The sequence below is a fragment of the Felis catus genome, chromosome B2, assembly GCF_018350175.1.
Source record: "Felis catus isolate Fca126 chromosome B2, F.catus_Fca126_mat1.0, whole genome shotgun sequence".
NCBI classification, from domain to species: Eukaryota; Metazoa; Chordata; class Mammalia; order Carnivora; family Felidae; genus Felis; species Felis catus.
Window position 1 is genome coordinate 100,178,544 of NC_058372.1, and position 16,279 is coordinate 100,194,822.

The 16,279-nt window shown below is 46.3% G+C and overlaps 1 protein-coding gene and 1 long non-coding RNA gene across 9 annotated transcripts in view; one reads left to right on the forward strand and one right to left on the reverse strand.

The window, feature by feature from the left end:
* Window positions 1-1,353: 1,353 nt before the first annotated feature.
* Window positions 1,354-16,279, reverse strand: part of TRAF3IP2 (TRAF3 interacting protein 2) — a 45,753-nt gene continuing 30,827 nt past the window's right edge. For 3 of the 5 annotated variants that reach the window (XM_003986465.6, XM_045057918.1, XM_045057919.1), the window contains 6 exons: window positions 15,958-16,136; window positions 13,827-13,915; window positions 9,305-9,373; window positions 8,071-8,187; window positions 4,585-4,659; window positions 1,354-1,911 (listed from right to left, as the gene is read on the reverse strand). In XM_003986465.6, coding sequence (XP_003986514.1) covers window positions 1,765-1,911; window positions 4,585-4,659; window positions 8,071-8,187; window positions 9,305-9,373; window positions 13,827-13,915; window positions 15,958-16,136 — 676 coding nt within the window. In that variant the 3' untranslated portion in view covers window positions 1,354-1,764. Of the gene's footprint in view, window positions 1,912-4,584; window positions 4,660-8,070; window positions 8,188-9,304; window positions 9,374-11,688; window positions 11,768-12,883; window positions 13,585-13,826; window positions 13,916-15,957; window positions 16,137-16,279 lie in introns of those variants that run through there. The other 2 variants (XM_019831089.3, XM_006931950.3) reach the window with 2 other exon arrangements.
* The window catches only part of LOC123385511, a 35,524-nt gene continuing 21,999 nt past the window's right edge, over window positions 2,755-16,279 (forward strand). For 2 of the 4 annotated variants that reach the window (XR_006598165.1, XR_006598164.1), the window contains exons 1-2: window positions 9,298-11,309; window positions 15,564-15,742. This is a non-coding gene — a long non-coding RNA (uncharacterized LOC123385511). Of the gene's footprint in view, window positions 6,889-7,013; window positions 11,310-15,563; window positions 15,743-16,279 lie in introns of those variants that run through there. The other 2 variants (XR_006598167.1, XR_006598166.1) reach the window with 2 other exon arrangements.

Below are 16,279 nucleotides of genomic sequence, written 5' to 3' on the forward strand. Positions count from 1 at the left end.
ATGTCATTTTATTTACAAGGGTGTGAATCCTTAATGATCGTGTCACCTCCAAAAAAGATTTAAAAAGAGAGAAAGTTTGTGTTTGGGGTGTTTTCTTAGGTATTTTGAGTTAATCAAACGAGAGAGTTCAACCGGGTCTCAAATGCTACGGAGCTAAAGATGCTTGTGTTCGTCTTACAAATGATTCCTTAAGGGATACTAGCTTTTATCCTTTCCCTATTTTTTTTTTTTCAACACAAAGACATTCACCTTACCACCCAGAAGACCTCTAGGTTACAACGTAAATGAAACTAGTGTTCTTTACAATTCATTAGCAAACTTGCTTATTTATAGTTGGTACATATTTGTCTTTTCTCTGTGGCGACATACCAAGGTTGAACTATCTCACAACACAATTGAGCCTTGTTTAAGAGATTAGATAGATCGGTAACAGGAAGCAGTAGCACCCTTCCCCCCTCCCCCCCCAAGAATCTTCACATTAGCTTACTACTTAGGCCATAATTAACGTAATACCACCTTGCTTAATAGTTTATGTAGATTATACACATACTTCATATACAGGTATGTTTGTGTGTTTTTTGGAATCAGATGAGCAAGGTGTATGTGTTTCTAAAATTATGCATGTGAGGGACTGGAGAGATTTAAAGAGAAGAGATTTTAAAAAGAAGAAAATGTCCTTGTTAAGAAAATGTAAATTTATCCTCTGGGAGATATAATTATGACAACTCAGTCATTCCTCAAAAGAGTATTTAGAACTTAGGTCCCAGACCTTCAACATTTAGGGCCGTTAGAGGTACATCTGTCCATGTGATTTTGTTTTGGGTAGGCTTCATCCCAGCACAGAGCCCAACGAGGGGCTTGCACTCATGACCCTGAGATCAAGACCTGAACTGAGATTAAAAGTGGGACACTTAAGTGCTTGAGCTACCCTGGCACCCCTGTCCATGTCAGTTTATAACAGGAGTCCTCGGGGTTTCAGAAAAGTGAAAGGACTTGCCTAAGGTCACATGGCTAGTTAGTGATAGAAGCAAGACTAGAACACAAACCACCATTCCAGCCAAGCGTCTACATCCATGGCCACTCCTGACCATAGAGGATATTCTTAGATATACACATATCACGGTGGTTGCACAAGTGGTTTTGTTAAAAAGTTCTACTGCAACAATAAAGCTTTCAAGATTATGTGAAAAGGGATTGTTCAACTATCTGGCTCTAATCCTTTAATACAGACTAGTCTGTTACATGTATCTAATATTATATCTAAGCAGCTTTACTAACATCCCTGGAAGCAACTGCCCATCTCATCAGGAATTAATACACATCTATCTCCTTTGAGATAAGTAAAATACAGTCTTACAAAAGAGTAAACATTTTATTATCTGTACACGAATCAGGTTGGTCTGAGGACACAAGAACATCTGGCTAACTCATAAAAATAGCCCTAAGCGATGGGAGAACGTTTGTGGTCCGTTTACATTTATCGCAACATCATTTATATGATCTACTCGCTAAGCAGTGAGAGGCCCAGAATGGACACATCAGACAGTTAGGAGCAACATGCCGTGGGTGTTAGCAGTAGGGAAGGCAGAGCAACATGGCCTCTGTCTGAAAGGAGGTCTCTGGAGGAAGAATGCTCTGCAGAACAGGTTTTCTGGGGTTGGGGGGAGCCCTCTGAGAGGGCCTGCAAACGAACAGCCTCTGCTAGAAGAGTGCTTGTAAGTACACACACACAGCATGGCCCTGGGGCTCTGGGGATGGTGGGGGTCACAAGGGTACCACCTGAAGGGTGGGCAGAGGCCCCCGAGGAGGGGCTATGTACTCTTCCTCTCTGAGCAGCCGCAGCAGGATGTTTTTTTTATTCTTGGGCCAGCTGTAGATGTGAGTGTTCTGAAGCCAGGTGGGCACATGCTCCTATGGGAGAGAGAATGACAGGAGTAAAGGCCATTAGAGAAAAACCTGGATTCCAGATCCCCGGCTCTGTTCCCAAACATCTACGGCTTTCCCTGCATGGGCGTTCCCTGCCGAACTATCCTGGGAGTTGTGCTGTTTTGCTTTTGGAAAGGGCTAGCATGTGAGCCTCTCCTGGCTCCGCGTACAAGCTGAATATCTCATTATGGAAACCACATGTGCGCGGTGTTTTCTGTCAGCCTCCCAGGCTACCTGCCCTTTGCATTTCAACGTGCTTTTCACCACCCTCACATCAAAGGGGTAGGACAGAGGTCACGCAGAGTGATGGGAATTCCTTCGTGGCTTCAGAAGAATGCCAAGGCTAGGGGCTTAATCTAATTCGTTTCAGCCACAGATCTGGCCTGCAGCAGCAGGAGCCCAGCCGATCTGTTAGCAGGCAAAAAGCACAAAGCGCGAGCCGGGGATCGTGAGGGTGCGCTTTCTGACCGCCCTCGTGGAGTGGACATTCTGTCTGCTGTGGCGTGGACAGACAGACGACGAATCAGGAAAACGTATAGTGTGTTTGATGGTGATACATGCCTCGGAGAAAAATGAAACAGAGAAAGGGACTAGGGAGTGCTGGGGCAGGGCTGAAAGGTTGCAGCTTTAAACAGAGCGTGTAGGAGGGGCGCCTGGATGGCTCAGTCGGTTGAGCGTCCGGCTTCGGCTCAGGGCATGACCTCACAGTTCATGGGTTTGAGCCCCGCATCAGGCTCTGTGCTGACAGCTCAGAGCCTGGAGCCTGCTTCAGATTCTGTGTCTCCCTCCCCTGCTTATGCTCTGTCTGTCTCTCTCTCTCTCTCTCTCTCTGTCAAAAATAAATAAACATTAAAAAAAATTTTTTTTTTTTTAAACAGAGTGTATAGGAAAGGTCTCACAGAGAAAATGAGCAAAGACCTAAAAGAGCAGAAGGGGCCAGCTTTGTGGATGTCTGGGTCCAGACAGTGCAGAGGCCCTGTGACGGGGGCGTGCCTGGCCTGTTCAAGGAGCAACAGGCCAGTGTGGCCAGAGAGGAGTGAGTGAAATAGAGTAGGAGAGGAGGTCTGGAAGTAGGGGGGCCCGTGTCCCATGGGGCCTTGTAGGCTTTTCTCTGAGGAGATGGGATCCCTTTGGGGACTGCCGGATACACCCAGGAGCAGCACGTGCTACATGTCAGGCATGGTGCTAGGTGTTGATGACACCCAAAGGAAAAGACACAGTTACTGTCTTGAGGAGTTCACAGTCTAATGTTGGAATGTGAATGAAGATGTAAAGAAACTATTTTCTAGGCAATAGTGTACCAAGGGGGCAGGAGGTGGGAGCACAGGCCACCAGGGACTGTCTGACGAAGTTTTAAAAACATTAATAAAACCAACTAAAAGGCGGTCTCCTTTTCCATCACCATATTCCCAACAGTGCATCCACCCCCAACCACATTGACTCAAGGCACTACGACTGAGAGAGCTCAAGAGTATTGGCAAAGGGGATGAGAAGTCAGGAGAGGCTAGACAGCTTGGGTGATATAAGGATAGGCAAGAGTTGACTACACAGACAAGTCAGGGAAGGGCATTGTAAGCGGGGGGAACAGAAAGTGCGCAGGCACAGAAACATGAAAAAACACGGCAGGTGTGAGGGCATGCTGAAATAGCCTAGTACGACCCGAGCATAGTCACTGTGCACACGGTCGGGAGAGGAGACTGAGCATGTGGGCACAGCCCTCTTCTCAGGGGCCTCATCTGTCACGCTAAGAAAGGTGGATATGATCCTGTGGTTGGTCGGCATCCGCCACACGATTTCTAAGCTGGGGCGAGACAGGGGAGATCTGCATTTTGGATGTTCCTCTGCACGGCGGTGCAGACGATGGCTAGGGAGGGAGACCGGTCAGGAGATGCTGCAGTGGGGCTTTGAGAGCCTGGGCAAGGGATGGACATGCATACCATCGCATAGGGTGTGAGCTTTGTAACTGGAGGCATCCCATTCGTATCAGCTGGACTCTCCCTCCTTCAGCACCTGAGTCTCAAGGCAGTCCTGACATTTAGGGATCCTCCAGGGTGCAGCTGGGCCTGGGCTCAGGGTGCTGTGCTCCAACTCTCAAGACATCCACCACACCTCTGTCTTCCCTTTGCCAAGCCTGGAACGTGGCTTCAGATGGTTTCTGTCCTCCCTCCCCTAACCTGCTGGCATGCTCTTCTGGGGCAAAAACCCACATAGGAACCACAGCAAAGCTCACTTTGGCAACTGTGTAGATTTAATTCCTTTCATCTACAGGTTTGAGAGCTGAGCTATGTGCACCAAAAGACTTCTGTGGCTAGTCAGCAAAAAATGTACATATCTTGACTTTTATGTACAAGAGATAAGAAGTATCAGATGAACAGCCTCTTTTTCTCTCATGAGTTAAAACACAAACTACTTCTTTGTGTGTAATGGCTGTTTGAACAATTAGGGCAGCGATGGTCTATCAGATAACGTTTTAAAACCTTCCTGATCCATGCAGCTGAGCTGAGCGCTCTACGACCTGTGGATCTTTCTGGTAACACTGTTATCTCTAACGACTGATAAAGAGTTCACAAGCTTTTCCACTTAAAATCCCAGATAGCAGACAAAGCAAAGCTCGAATTGTTAAGGTTGGTTTGTTTGTGTGCCTATTTCTTTGTTTACCTTCTTAGCGTTTGGGAAGAGCACAGGGATGAATCTGAAATTCATGCTTCCTTGTTTTATGAACTCAATCTGCATCTGGAACAGAAGGAATGTGAAAGTTTGATTTCAGGAATGAGGAGGAGGAGTTAATGGCACCCACAATCATGCAAGGCCCACACAGCGTTTTTATTCTGATTTCGAGTGCCACACACTTCGCCTTTCAGGTGCCCCCCCTGACACATGCATGCCATACACACGAATCATTTGTTGAAGGCCTGTTAAACATCACACTCAGTGCTCGACCTTGGGTTTCAAGGATTAGGATACCCTCCAGGGTGTGCTGAGCTGGCTCCTATCGGCTCACAAAAGCCAGTTGTATGCATCCATTCCTAATTCCTTGTGCAGTGATTTTACACTGGTAGCTTGAAATGGGCCCTAATGAGAGTATTTATACCATGGAAATGGGGAAATGCTACAAATCAGGATTTTTTTTTTTTTTTTTTTTCTTGAGAACCAGTTTACCGGAACACTACAGATACAATCCCTATCCTCCGAAAGTCAGCAGATTGGTGCGGAGGAAGAAGGGTAAATTGCCAACCACGGTGCAGTGTGAAAAGTTTAAACAAATTGCTGTGGAAGGCCAAAATGGGGGCCATCCATTCTGCATCAGTGATTTGAAGAGTTACAGGGGACATGTCACTTAGATACTGGAAGACAAGAATAATTTGATCAGGCAGAAGAAGTGGGGGAGAGGGGAAGGACACTCCCAGCAGACGAAACAGCAAGAGCAAACCTTTGGAGGTGTGAAAGAATTTTAGTGGGGTTGGGGCCAGCCAACAATGCTTTGTGGCTAGAGCACAGGATGGGCTAGGGAGGGGATGGGAGATGAGGCTGGGGGGGAGGGGGGGGCGGTCAACCGTGAGGAGCTCTGCCTGCCACAGGACATGTAGGTTCCCCACACGGTTCCAGTTTGCTCTGACACTGCTGTGGCCCCAAAAGACTCAGCTGCCAAGAACTGTATCAAAACCAGAATTTTCAAGATGAGCGGAGCTGGGAGTCTTCCCAATCCTGTGACCAGCACAAAGCTCTCAGTCAGTCATCTGATGACAAGGAGATGAGGAATGATGTGTCCCCAAGTATTTCATCTTCCAATTGATTTTTAAAACTGAGAAATCTTCATTGTGCAGGGGAATACAAACAGGACAGAGAAGTGACAGTGGTGACAGTTGGTTTTTGAAGTCGCCATAGAAACCCACAAACACAGTCTCACGCGTGCGCACTCACACACACACATACACACACACACACACACCACACACAAATGCCCCACACGGTGTTTTCTCAGAACCGCTGTCTTTTAAAATCCAGAGGACCAAAAGCGCATTTTAAAATGACCCACGTACAGTGCAACTGAAAGCACCAATCATCAGGACAAACACGTGAAAGGAAGGGCACAGGGTTTAGAAGCTAAAAGTAAAGAACTGGATTTCACCTCTGACTTCCCAGGACCCTGTCTCTAAAATTTTGCTTGTCTGCTAGGCTACCCAGCCTGCCGGCGGGCCAGAGAGCAGCGGCGGATTATAGTTTTCTCTCGTATTTCCAGATACCGGCTTTTCGTGAAGTCACTGGCTCTATAATGCGGTTACTCCTGGGTACCTTTTCACTCCCTCTGTCCTAGAGGTTTCTGCTGCCTGGAGGGGACCTGGAGGTCAGCCAGCTGGGCAGGAAGGCACTTCTGTATCAGGCCTCTTCAACTCCTTCAGTGATAAGGAAGGGCCCAAGACATCCATGTCCCCAGACACTGAGTTTGGAGACAATCTGGTTCATGGCTGGGCACAGTCAGACAAACTCTGAGGTTGAGCTGCGTTTTACTGCCTGGCGTGGCCACACACCAGCAGACCTTGACAGGTTTCCTCAGGAACTGGCAGGGACCTGGAGCCCTTCCCACACACCAGCTGTCAGCTCCCAGGACTGGCAGGTTCCTAGAGATGCAGACAGGACATTGAGTGCTTTGGGGCCAGCCAGACATGCAGCAGACAGCCAAGGGATGGCAGCACCCGCAGCCAGCCGTGACCCTTTTCTGGGCCCTGTCCAACCCCTGGGGGGCTGTCAGACTGGGAGAGGATGAACAGGGGGGAGGCTTCGCTCCTGATTCCCTGGCCTTACTCTCTGACCTCACCACCTTGCCTCGGGTTGGTTCTGAACTCGCACAAGTGGTCGGCACTTGGTAGAAGAGGAGACAGATGGGGAACTCCCACCCACTCTGCCTTTTTCCTGTGCTCCTGATCCCAGGACAGACCTGGACTTAAGTCAGCTTCTGCTGAGGTAAAGCTGCATGTCCCTTGCCTGCCTGTGTCCTGCCTTGTGCTGCTTCCTTATTCTGTCGGGGCCACTTGGGTGTCTTGCCTCATCTTCCTGTCTTAGTCAGTGATCCTTTCTGCGCATTCCAGGTGCCTGTGGAATGTTACCGTTGAAATGGAGCTTACGAGTTCTAGTCCAGTGGATTTCAAGCCTTTTCAAATCTCAAAATCCTTGGTAAACAAGCCTGAGGAAAGCAAACCAGCTGTGGCTGAGTTGGGGTTGGAGGCCCAGAGCCGCCCTGACCCCCAGCACCTGCGAGAGTCCATCGGGGACATTTTGACCCGCAGGACATTTTGAAAGTCACAAGTCTAGTCCAGCGCCCTAGTCAAGCAGGGACCATCTCCACAGCATCTCTGTAATCCTGGAAAGCAGGGGAGATTGCTAGCTCACAAAACAGCCAATTCCAAAGCTGGGTGGTATTTTCGGTCAGAATGTTTTGCCAGATGCTGAGCACGCCTAACTTCCTACAAATTTTTCCCACTGGTTTTAGTTTGACCAGATCCCATAGTTTAGGTGTGGCCGTGGATGGTTGCTCATCTATCATGAGCTAAGAACAGTCCCTTCCCTTGATGTGAGCATCGATATGTTCGTCACGAACGATTTCATTCCATCTTTACGACACTGTAAGTATTAGTGACCCATTTTATGATTAGGGACATGGAGGCACAGAGAAGCTTAAGCAGTTGGCCCGCAGTCACACAACTATACATGAGGAAGCAGAATTTGAACCGGGTCTATTTGACACAACAGCACGGGTCCTTTTCACTATGCTACTCTGCCTCTCTGGTGAGGCAGGGGTCAGAATAGGACACAGATGCAGGAGCCCGCTCTCCCGCACAGCCCTGTCCCCTGCCCTCTTGGGACTTCACATTTGTTGGTAAACAACCAAGTCAGCAGAGCACTGTTTTCCAGAACCTTGGACGCTCCAGAGCACATGTGAATCTCCCCTTGCTCCTGATAGGAACGGAGTCCCAGAGACGTGGTCACTTAAGACAGAGCCAGAACCAACACCCCCCACTGCTGCCTGGGCTTCTTCACCCATCATCATGCCGCCTTCAGTTGGTTTCTAGTGAAGGACAGGCCTTCACAGAAGAAAGCGCCCCTCTCCGAGGGGCGGCGAGGTGCTGCGGTCCCCCCACCACTCACCATTCGATGAATGTACTTAGTATGTAAGCCATGCTCATCCTCGTCCAGCTGTGATTCAGCACCTTCCACATCCTGTTTGTATTTGGGGCTGATTGCTACAATTATCATCACTGTCTTCTGTTAATGAGAGAGAAAGCATGTTTATGGAAGTGTAAAGTGTGGTCCATTTGGTGAAGGCAGGCTGGAAACTGGCCAGCAAGACTGTAAGCGTCGTGACATGCTCCAGAGTGGAGGGCCTGGCTCATTCTCTGCCCAGGGTGAAAGGCACTGGCCTCCACTCTTAACAGGCTCCTGTCTCCCCTTCTCCCCTCCGTCTCCCTCCCGGCTCCCTTGAAATGCAGAGCAAATGGCTCTGTGAGGAGCTCTCCTAAATGGAGGCGGTTTTGCCCACCATTGTCCACAACCATCACTAATAAACGTCTAATGAAAGCCGGAATCGCTAAGTGACTGTGCATCGTGGCAAAAAGGCTCCGGAACATCACCGATGAAAAGCCCCCTCCCTCCGGCAGCTGGGTGTAAGCTGTCAGTTACTGCACTCTTGACTGCCCTGCGTGCCACGAGCGCTTACGAGTCAGCACAGCCAGGAGGAGCAGCCCCTTCAACACAAAGCAAACATCAGGCTGCAGACAAAAGGAAAAGCCACAAAACCCCAGCCTGCTGAGACTCTCTCCCCCACCGCTCTCTCCAAAAGAAGCAGCTGAAGCAGCCGACACGGACACACTGGCAGCAATCAATTTCTATCTTGTTAGAGCACAAAGTGTCCCAGTGGTCAGTATAGATTCTGTCAGTGGAAAACAAATCACAGGGCTCCGAGTGGGCGCCTGGATTGGGGAGGGGGGACGGTTGCTGCACAGGGAGCCTCCCGGGAAAGCTCTGGAGCCCAATCCTGCAAAACACTTGGGGTGGCCTCAGATTAAATTGAATTCTGTCACTCCCTCCCCACTCCCTGCCTTCATTTCCTCCTTTCCTATTCTGGTCAAAAAATTGTTTGCTCTGATTGTTATCAACCACCTGTGTCTGGTTTGACCGTTATTTCCTGCCTGTGCATGTCCAGAAGGGTGACCCCATCCTTCCTTTCCAGGTCTTTGCGCGGCTGCCAACAAGGGAGGCTTTGTTGGGACTTTCTCGGCTTTGGACTTGGTGGGTTTGCCAATTGCTCCTTGCATAAAATAGCCCCATAAGCACATTGTCTTTCCCACCAGCCAACGAGCTCAGAATTTTGGAATGTACTTACATCTCTAAGGTAGCGTTCCATCCACTTGATGATATCAATGCCTCGGATTCTATCCTCAAATATGTCAATCTACAAGAAAAAGACACGGGAGGTGGCTCTTAATGAGAAGCTTTCTCTAGTTGCAGAGCAAGAGAAAACACGAGACTATATGCATTTAAGACTGAAAAAATTATGAGCACTTTTTGCAGAGAGCAGCATATAAGTCTAAAAGCCAAAATACAATTTTCTTAAAGTGTTCCCTATTTCAACATTAGTAGGCATTGAAGTATTTAATATCCGTAATTAGGATATAGTGGTACACATCAAAATGTATCTTTGGCTACACAATAATTATGTTTTAAAAATCTGAGAGATATAGTAGACTACCAAATTGGATATAAGCCAGCAAAAAAAAAAAATTATATCTATATCTATATATATATGTGTGTGTGTGCATATATATATATATATATATATGTAATATGAAAGGCAAACACGATATGATTCTGGAGCATTTTAATGGATGTGTGGTGTGCAAGTACTGAGATATAGTTCTGGTGCTTTACTTGCATTAGCCAGGTCATTATTATGGTATTATGTCCAGTTTCGATCTATACGTTTAAGAAGGATTGTATGAAACTTGGAGCAAATCCAAGGAACAGTCACAAAAACAATTACTGAGATGGTGGGAAAAGGTTTATGATGAAAGTCAAGAAGCAGAACCTCCTGGGCCTTGAAAAGATAGATATTAAATATCAAGTCTTTGAAGGAGTATTTCAAGGGGAGAAAAACCAGTTACTTTCTGTTTTTTCAGAAGACCAAATAAGAAGGCCTTTCTGGGGCTCAGGCTTTGCCCTGCAGCCAGAGAGTAATGTACATGTGTACAGGGTGCTCTTGTTTGGAAGAGGGATTATATACAAGAATGGGTGACTCGGGGAGAGTGTCCTTGAGGAGGAGTTATTTGGTTCGGCCACACCGTTCTCAGATCAGTTGTCCTAAATGTCACTCCGCCATTGAAGTCCTAGCTGTTCGGTAAGCTCTCCATGCCATCTGTGACCCAGCCTTACCTCTTGTTTCATGTGCCCTGTCTACTTTACTCTCCCGAACCCCAATAGCATAGCCCAAGCCTCCCTGCTCTGTGACTCCTCCCCACTCGCTGACTTCCTCCTCACCTCACCCGCCCCGCTGTGACCAGTGGTGTTAGACACTTAACACATCATTATAACATCCTTTCATTCACTGTATGACTCATTTATGTCTGCCTTATCTCTTCAACCTAGTTCTGATCTTCCTGTGGAACGAGAAAGTGACACCAAACTGTCAAACACATACAGTATATAATACAAGTTCAGAATATGTTTCTTTACCGATGGCACATTAAAAATAGAATGGCTTTCCTTTTGGTTTGGATGATTCCTGCTTTAAAATGTCTGATAGCCAATGACCACATGAGGTGATCTCGAGAAAGCTTGTAGCTCTCTGTGACTATATCAGGTATTCATTTCTATTATATGAGACAGAAGCAATATAATGTTGGGGTTGAGAAGGAACGGACATCTTGGCTCTACTCTTGGTTCTACTGTTGGCTTCTGCACTTCCTGCTTGCATAACTTTAAAACGTTATGGAAACTCTCTAAGTCTTATTATCCTTATTTGTAATATGTGGTTACTAAACCTACTTCCAAGGATGGTTATGAGGATTAAAACAATTGGTTATGAAAAAGGTATATCATAATGCCAGGCTTGAAGTAAGTACTCAATGAATGGTAATTTTTGTTGTTAACTGAGCACCTAAATTATTCCCTGCTACTGAGGTGGACTTTCCGGGAGGCACAATGTGCTTGATATCTCTCATTTGTCTCTCCAGGTCTCTACCAAAGTCCACAGCATCTGTCAGGCCAACTTTTCCACACAGCTGCTGTTAAAGGCCACATTGTTTCCCCCCAAACGCACATGTTGAAGTCTTAACCTCCACTGACTCAATGTGACTATATTTGGAGATAGAGCCTTGAGAGAGGTGATTAAGGTAAAATGGGGTCATGTGGGTGGGCTCTGATCTAATAGGGCTGGTGTCCTTAGAAGAGATTAGGACACACAGAGGGAAGACCGGTGAAGACACAGGAAGAAGACGGCCACCTGCAAACCAAGGAAGAGGCCCGTAATGAAACCAATCTTGCTGACACCTTTATCTTGGACATCCAGACTCCAGAACTATGAGGAAATAAATTTCTTTTGCTTAAGCATGTGGTACTTCATGGCAGCCCTAGCAACCCATACGGCCTCCCTTTTCAGGTTGCCATAGCCACTGTTCCCTTGCCTCTTTAGACTTAGGGGTGGTGGCAACTTCCTGCTGTTGCTGTAGGCCCAGGATATGCTCTGTTCCCTGAGGATTTCTTAAAATTTACCTAGAACTTTGAAAATAGTCCTTTCGGGGCACCTGGGTGGCTCCGTCGGTTAAGCGTCCGACTTCGGCTCAGATCATGATCTCACAGTTCGTGAGTTCGAGCCCCGCGTCGGGCTCTGTGCTGACAGCTCGGAGCCTGGAGCCTGCTTCACATTGTGTCTCCCTCTCTCTCTGCCCCTTCCCTGCTCATGCTGTATCTCTCTCTGTCTCAAAAATAAATAAACATTTTTTAAAAAATTAAAAAAAAAAAAAAAGAAAATAGTCCTTTCATTAAACTTTCCTTAAATTACCCATTAAGTGTTTTTCTCCACTAAGGGACTCTTGATGTATCAATATAGTAACTTAGCTGTCCAGGATGGGGCTCTGTGATTCTAATACAAGGCTTCATGGTGATACAAATTAAGGACAGATTTAAATTCCGTCTAAGGCGTCCCTGACTCTTAAGTTCATAAAAACCTGTCTTCTTCTCCAAGAGCAATCAGTATGTTTTTTTGGAAATGACCAAAAGTAAGATCTTTTCTGCAAATGTTGGCCTTAGGACCTGTAATTTGATTTTACATCCTGGTTGCCGCAGTGCTTTCTTTCTCTAGAAACGAGAAATTGAAATGTTGGCTTCTATACAGTCACTTAAGTTGGAATGTATAAATTGTATCCATTTTTAACCTTGTAGACGCTCCTATTAAAAAAAATTATAGGGGGCGCCTGGGTGGCGCAGTCGGTTGGGCGTCCGACTTCAGCCAGGTCACGATCTCGCGGTCCGTGAGTTCGAGCCCCGCGTCAGGCTCTGGGCTGATGGCTCAGAGCCTGGAGCCTGTTTTCGATTCTGTGTCTCCCTCTCTCTCTGCCCCTCCCCCATTCATGCTCTGTCTCTCTCTGTCCCCCCAAAAAATAAATAAACGTTGAAAAAAAAAATTAAAAAAAAAATTATAGAATAAAGAGAAATTCAATAAAAACTGTTAAATAACGCTAAGTAATGTTTAAAATTGACATTTAGTTGCTAAGTATTCTCTTTTTATCCTTCCACATTCCTATTCATAGATATTTTCCTTAATTTTTCATCACTCTCTAGAATTTACTATCACTCAATACCCAAAGGGGGCCTCTGGGAAGGAAGAGAAGTGAGCTCAGTGTTTTAGGAAAGCCAGTCCTTTGAGTCGCCTCCTGTGGTATTTTGTTTATCCTACAGAAGAACTTACATGACTTTAAGCTGTACTGTTGGAAGGCACTGCAGGGAAACTTGAGGAGTGTGTGCTTCCTGAGATTTCTTGGGCCAAGGTCACAGTGAACTGCAGGGCTGGGTTGTCTACCTCCCCTAGAACTAGACGAGACCAGCTGAGAATCAGGCCATGTATTCCCTGCCCAGAGGGGCTGCTGCTGCATCAAGATGTGGAAGGCAGCTGTGCACAGTGGGCCTTGACCTCAGACCTTACAGCCTAGTGCCCGACAGAAGGGCCTTGTACAATAAGCAGGTGGCCTGGTTAAGCCTGAGGCCTCCTGCATCACAGGAAACGCAACCAAAGCAGACTTGCTTGGTTAAAAAAAAAAAAAAAAGAAAAAAAAAGAAAAAAGAAAAAAAGGGCAAAGGTAGAAAGTGCATTAAGAGCCTGGCACTTCCTTTGCGTTGGGGGCCAAGCTGCGTCTGTGGTCAGCGCTGACTACCACTGTTCCGGCTGTTCAGAGGTTCTCAGGGTCCCTCCATAAGCACACAAGAAGTAACTGCTGGAGACTCTGGAGAGTTTAAAATCTAGAAAATAATTACCTACATCTATAAGCGTTTAGCTCCTAATCACGTAACTCAGATAATACAGTTTAAAACTTCAACAGCTATTTTGTTTCGCTTCTCATTGTACTTGCTTTATTATTTTTTTAAGTTTATTTATTTCTGAGAGAGCGCAAGCGCATGCACACGCATGAGTGGGGGAGGGGCAGAGAGAGAGGGAGACACAGAAACTGAAGCAGGCTCCAGGCTCTGAGCTGTCTGCACAGGGCCTGACACGACGCTCGAAGTCACGAACCAGGAGATCATGTCCTGAGCCTAAGCTGGATGCTTAACTGACTGAGCCCCCCACCCCCACCCCCACCCCCCACCGGCTGCCCCTCATTGTACTCACAAGTCTTCTCTTTGGAGAAAATACTTACTGCAGTTTGGAAGCCATTTACCAACAAAAAGTTCACGAATTTCACCACCTCCGTGGCTGTGTCCATAGAATAAGTGATAAAGACTTTCCCTAAGAGAGAGTTTTCACATTTATTAGAAACTAGTCAAATCATTCTATTCTGAACACTTGTAAATTGTATGCAATGTTTCTTGTCTTTTTAGACTTATAAAGTGAAACTTTATCTGGGGTTGGTCTGAGGGCTTATGCCTGCAGCTGTGTGCATCACTAGGCCCCAAGGGGCGGCAGGGGTCTGTCCGAGGGGCTGCAGACTGCCCAGTGTGCATGGGAAGAACAGTGCTGGCGGCCTGAGCCAAGCCAAGGAGGTCTGCTGAAAAATCACACGATGCATTAACAACATCTATCACCCAGAACCTGAGGGGCCTTAAGATCAGGCCACCTCCTGGTTTCTTAGAGACACTTGGCACTGTGCCTGAGGAATACTCTCACAGCAGGCCAAGAAGCTGAACCTTGCTAAGGGGCCACCCAGCAGTGTCCTCTTTTGATCTCATGATGCTCTCTGCTCCCCGAGCTCTTGCTCAACAAAAGCAAGTGGGGGGAGAGGGAGCAGGTGGTTCCCTACCACCTCCTTCCCCTTACCACTCACTGCTGGGAGAAACGCCAGGAAATGAGGGTACACCAAAGCATGGATCGGGAATGTTAGTAGGAACTTCAGCAGCTTGAAGGACAGATTCCACCTCTGGGCATCCAGTGTCACTTATTCTCTGGCTCCTCCCTGGGTCAGCCTGGAGCAACAGATGGCATTGTGCCCACAGACTTGACCCAGTCAGGATGGCATGCCAATGTTTTCTCAGGCTAAACTCTTAGGGAAATTTCTGGGTAGCATGTTAATGTGATAGATGAATAATCTCTGTGTGCTGGCTTTTAGTCTGGAAGAGACAAGCTCAATATCAGGAAGTCCCTGGGGCAGGAGGTGGAGAAGAAAGGAAGGTTGGGGAGAAAATATGAGTTTGTATGTATTCATCTATGCTTGGGCTCTGGACTTTTGAAACAAATATCTCAAATAGAAGTGTGTACAATGCTCATACTGACTCATTTAAGCAGCCCGACATATTGATGGCCCTCAATGTATTCTTAACACCTAATATTCAACCAATTCCTAGGTAAGAATTTCCAGACTCCTTTATAGATTATGGTAAGATAAATATGATCTGTAGATTGACATGAGGGTTATATCCTATGCAGGACAGCATCCATTCTCCAGAAGTGCTCAAGATTAAAATGTATAAGATTTTGAAAAGATTAAAAAAAATTTTTTGGATGATAAACAACAATGGATCCTTACCATAGATATCTTCCAGAGCCCTAACTGACTAATAAGCACAGATTCCCCCGATAAGAATTAGCAAATGCAGAAGGCTTAATTTTCAAGTTTGGTTCAAAGAAGCACCCAGGTTTGTAAAGGGCTTATTAGAATTACCTGAACTTCTCTAGCAAGCACAACAGAATATAACAATTTCACAAGTAGTGGCTGTTTTCATAAGATTTCTGGAACTTACTGTCCTGACTGACCTTAATATGAGAACATTTTGGTGATATTTCAACATTTCTGGTTCTGGCTGCAAAATCTGGAAAAAGAATCATCACCTGACACTTAGTCGAATGTTTCTTTAAATAAAAGGCTTGGTTTGCATTGGTTGTAAAACAGTATGGAGAATGTGAGACCGCTTTTTCCAAACAAGATTGCTCATTCCTACAGGAAATGACCTCGTTCCTGATGGCTGTTGCTAATTTATGGTGAAACACTAGGTCCCTGGCCAATACCACATGGACATCCAATCAATTTACCCAGGGACAAGTCCACTCAAGAGCATCATTTAGAAGAGAGAAGCGTTGGAGTTATTTGTTGTTGGAGTATACGTTTAAGAAAATCTAATGGTAAGCATTTTGTGAGTTTTGCTGGTAGTGTCAGCATCACTAAAAGCGATTCATATAAAATGCTGGTTACTTTTTAAAGCAAAAAGTAAGGAAGTGAAATTTATTTCACTCTGTGTATGAGGAATACCCAAGGTCAGGGATGAAAAATCATCAAGTACTCTCTAAGTAGAAGACTTGACAAAAAAGAAGGGAAAACAACATTGCAAACAACTTACGTAATTCTTCTGGCAAATTGCTTGTTTTCAGAGTTCCTCTGGCTGGAAGGTTACTAGGGGGTCTGGGGACAGCAGCTGGGGATGGAGCCTGGGGAGCTGGTGGTCTCAACTCTGCAGGACACTCCAAGGACTCCTCAGGAACTCCCGCTCGATTAGGTGGCTGATGATATAGTTGGTCCCTGGAAAAGCATACATTTATGGTAAAATTTTCATTTTTTTACAAAGGCAAACCTAGCAAGACAGAAAGCCTTTAAGAACTATGGGAATATACCAGTGAGCTATCTCTCTCCTCTCCCTCCATTTCTTTCCTGAGCCAGAGGGA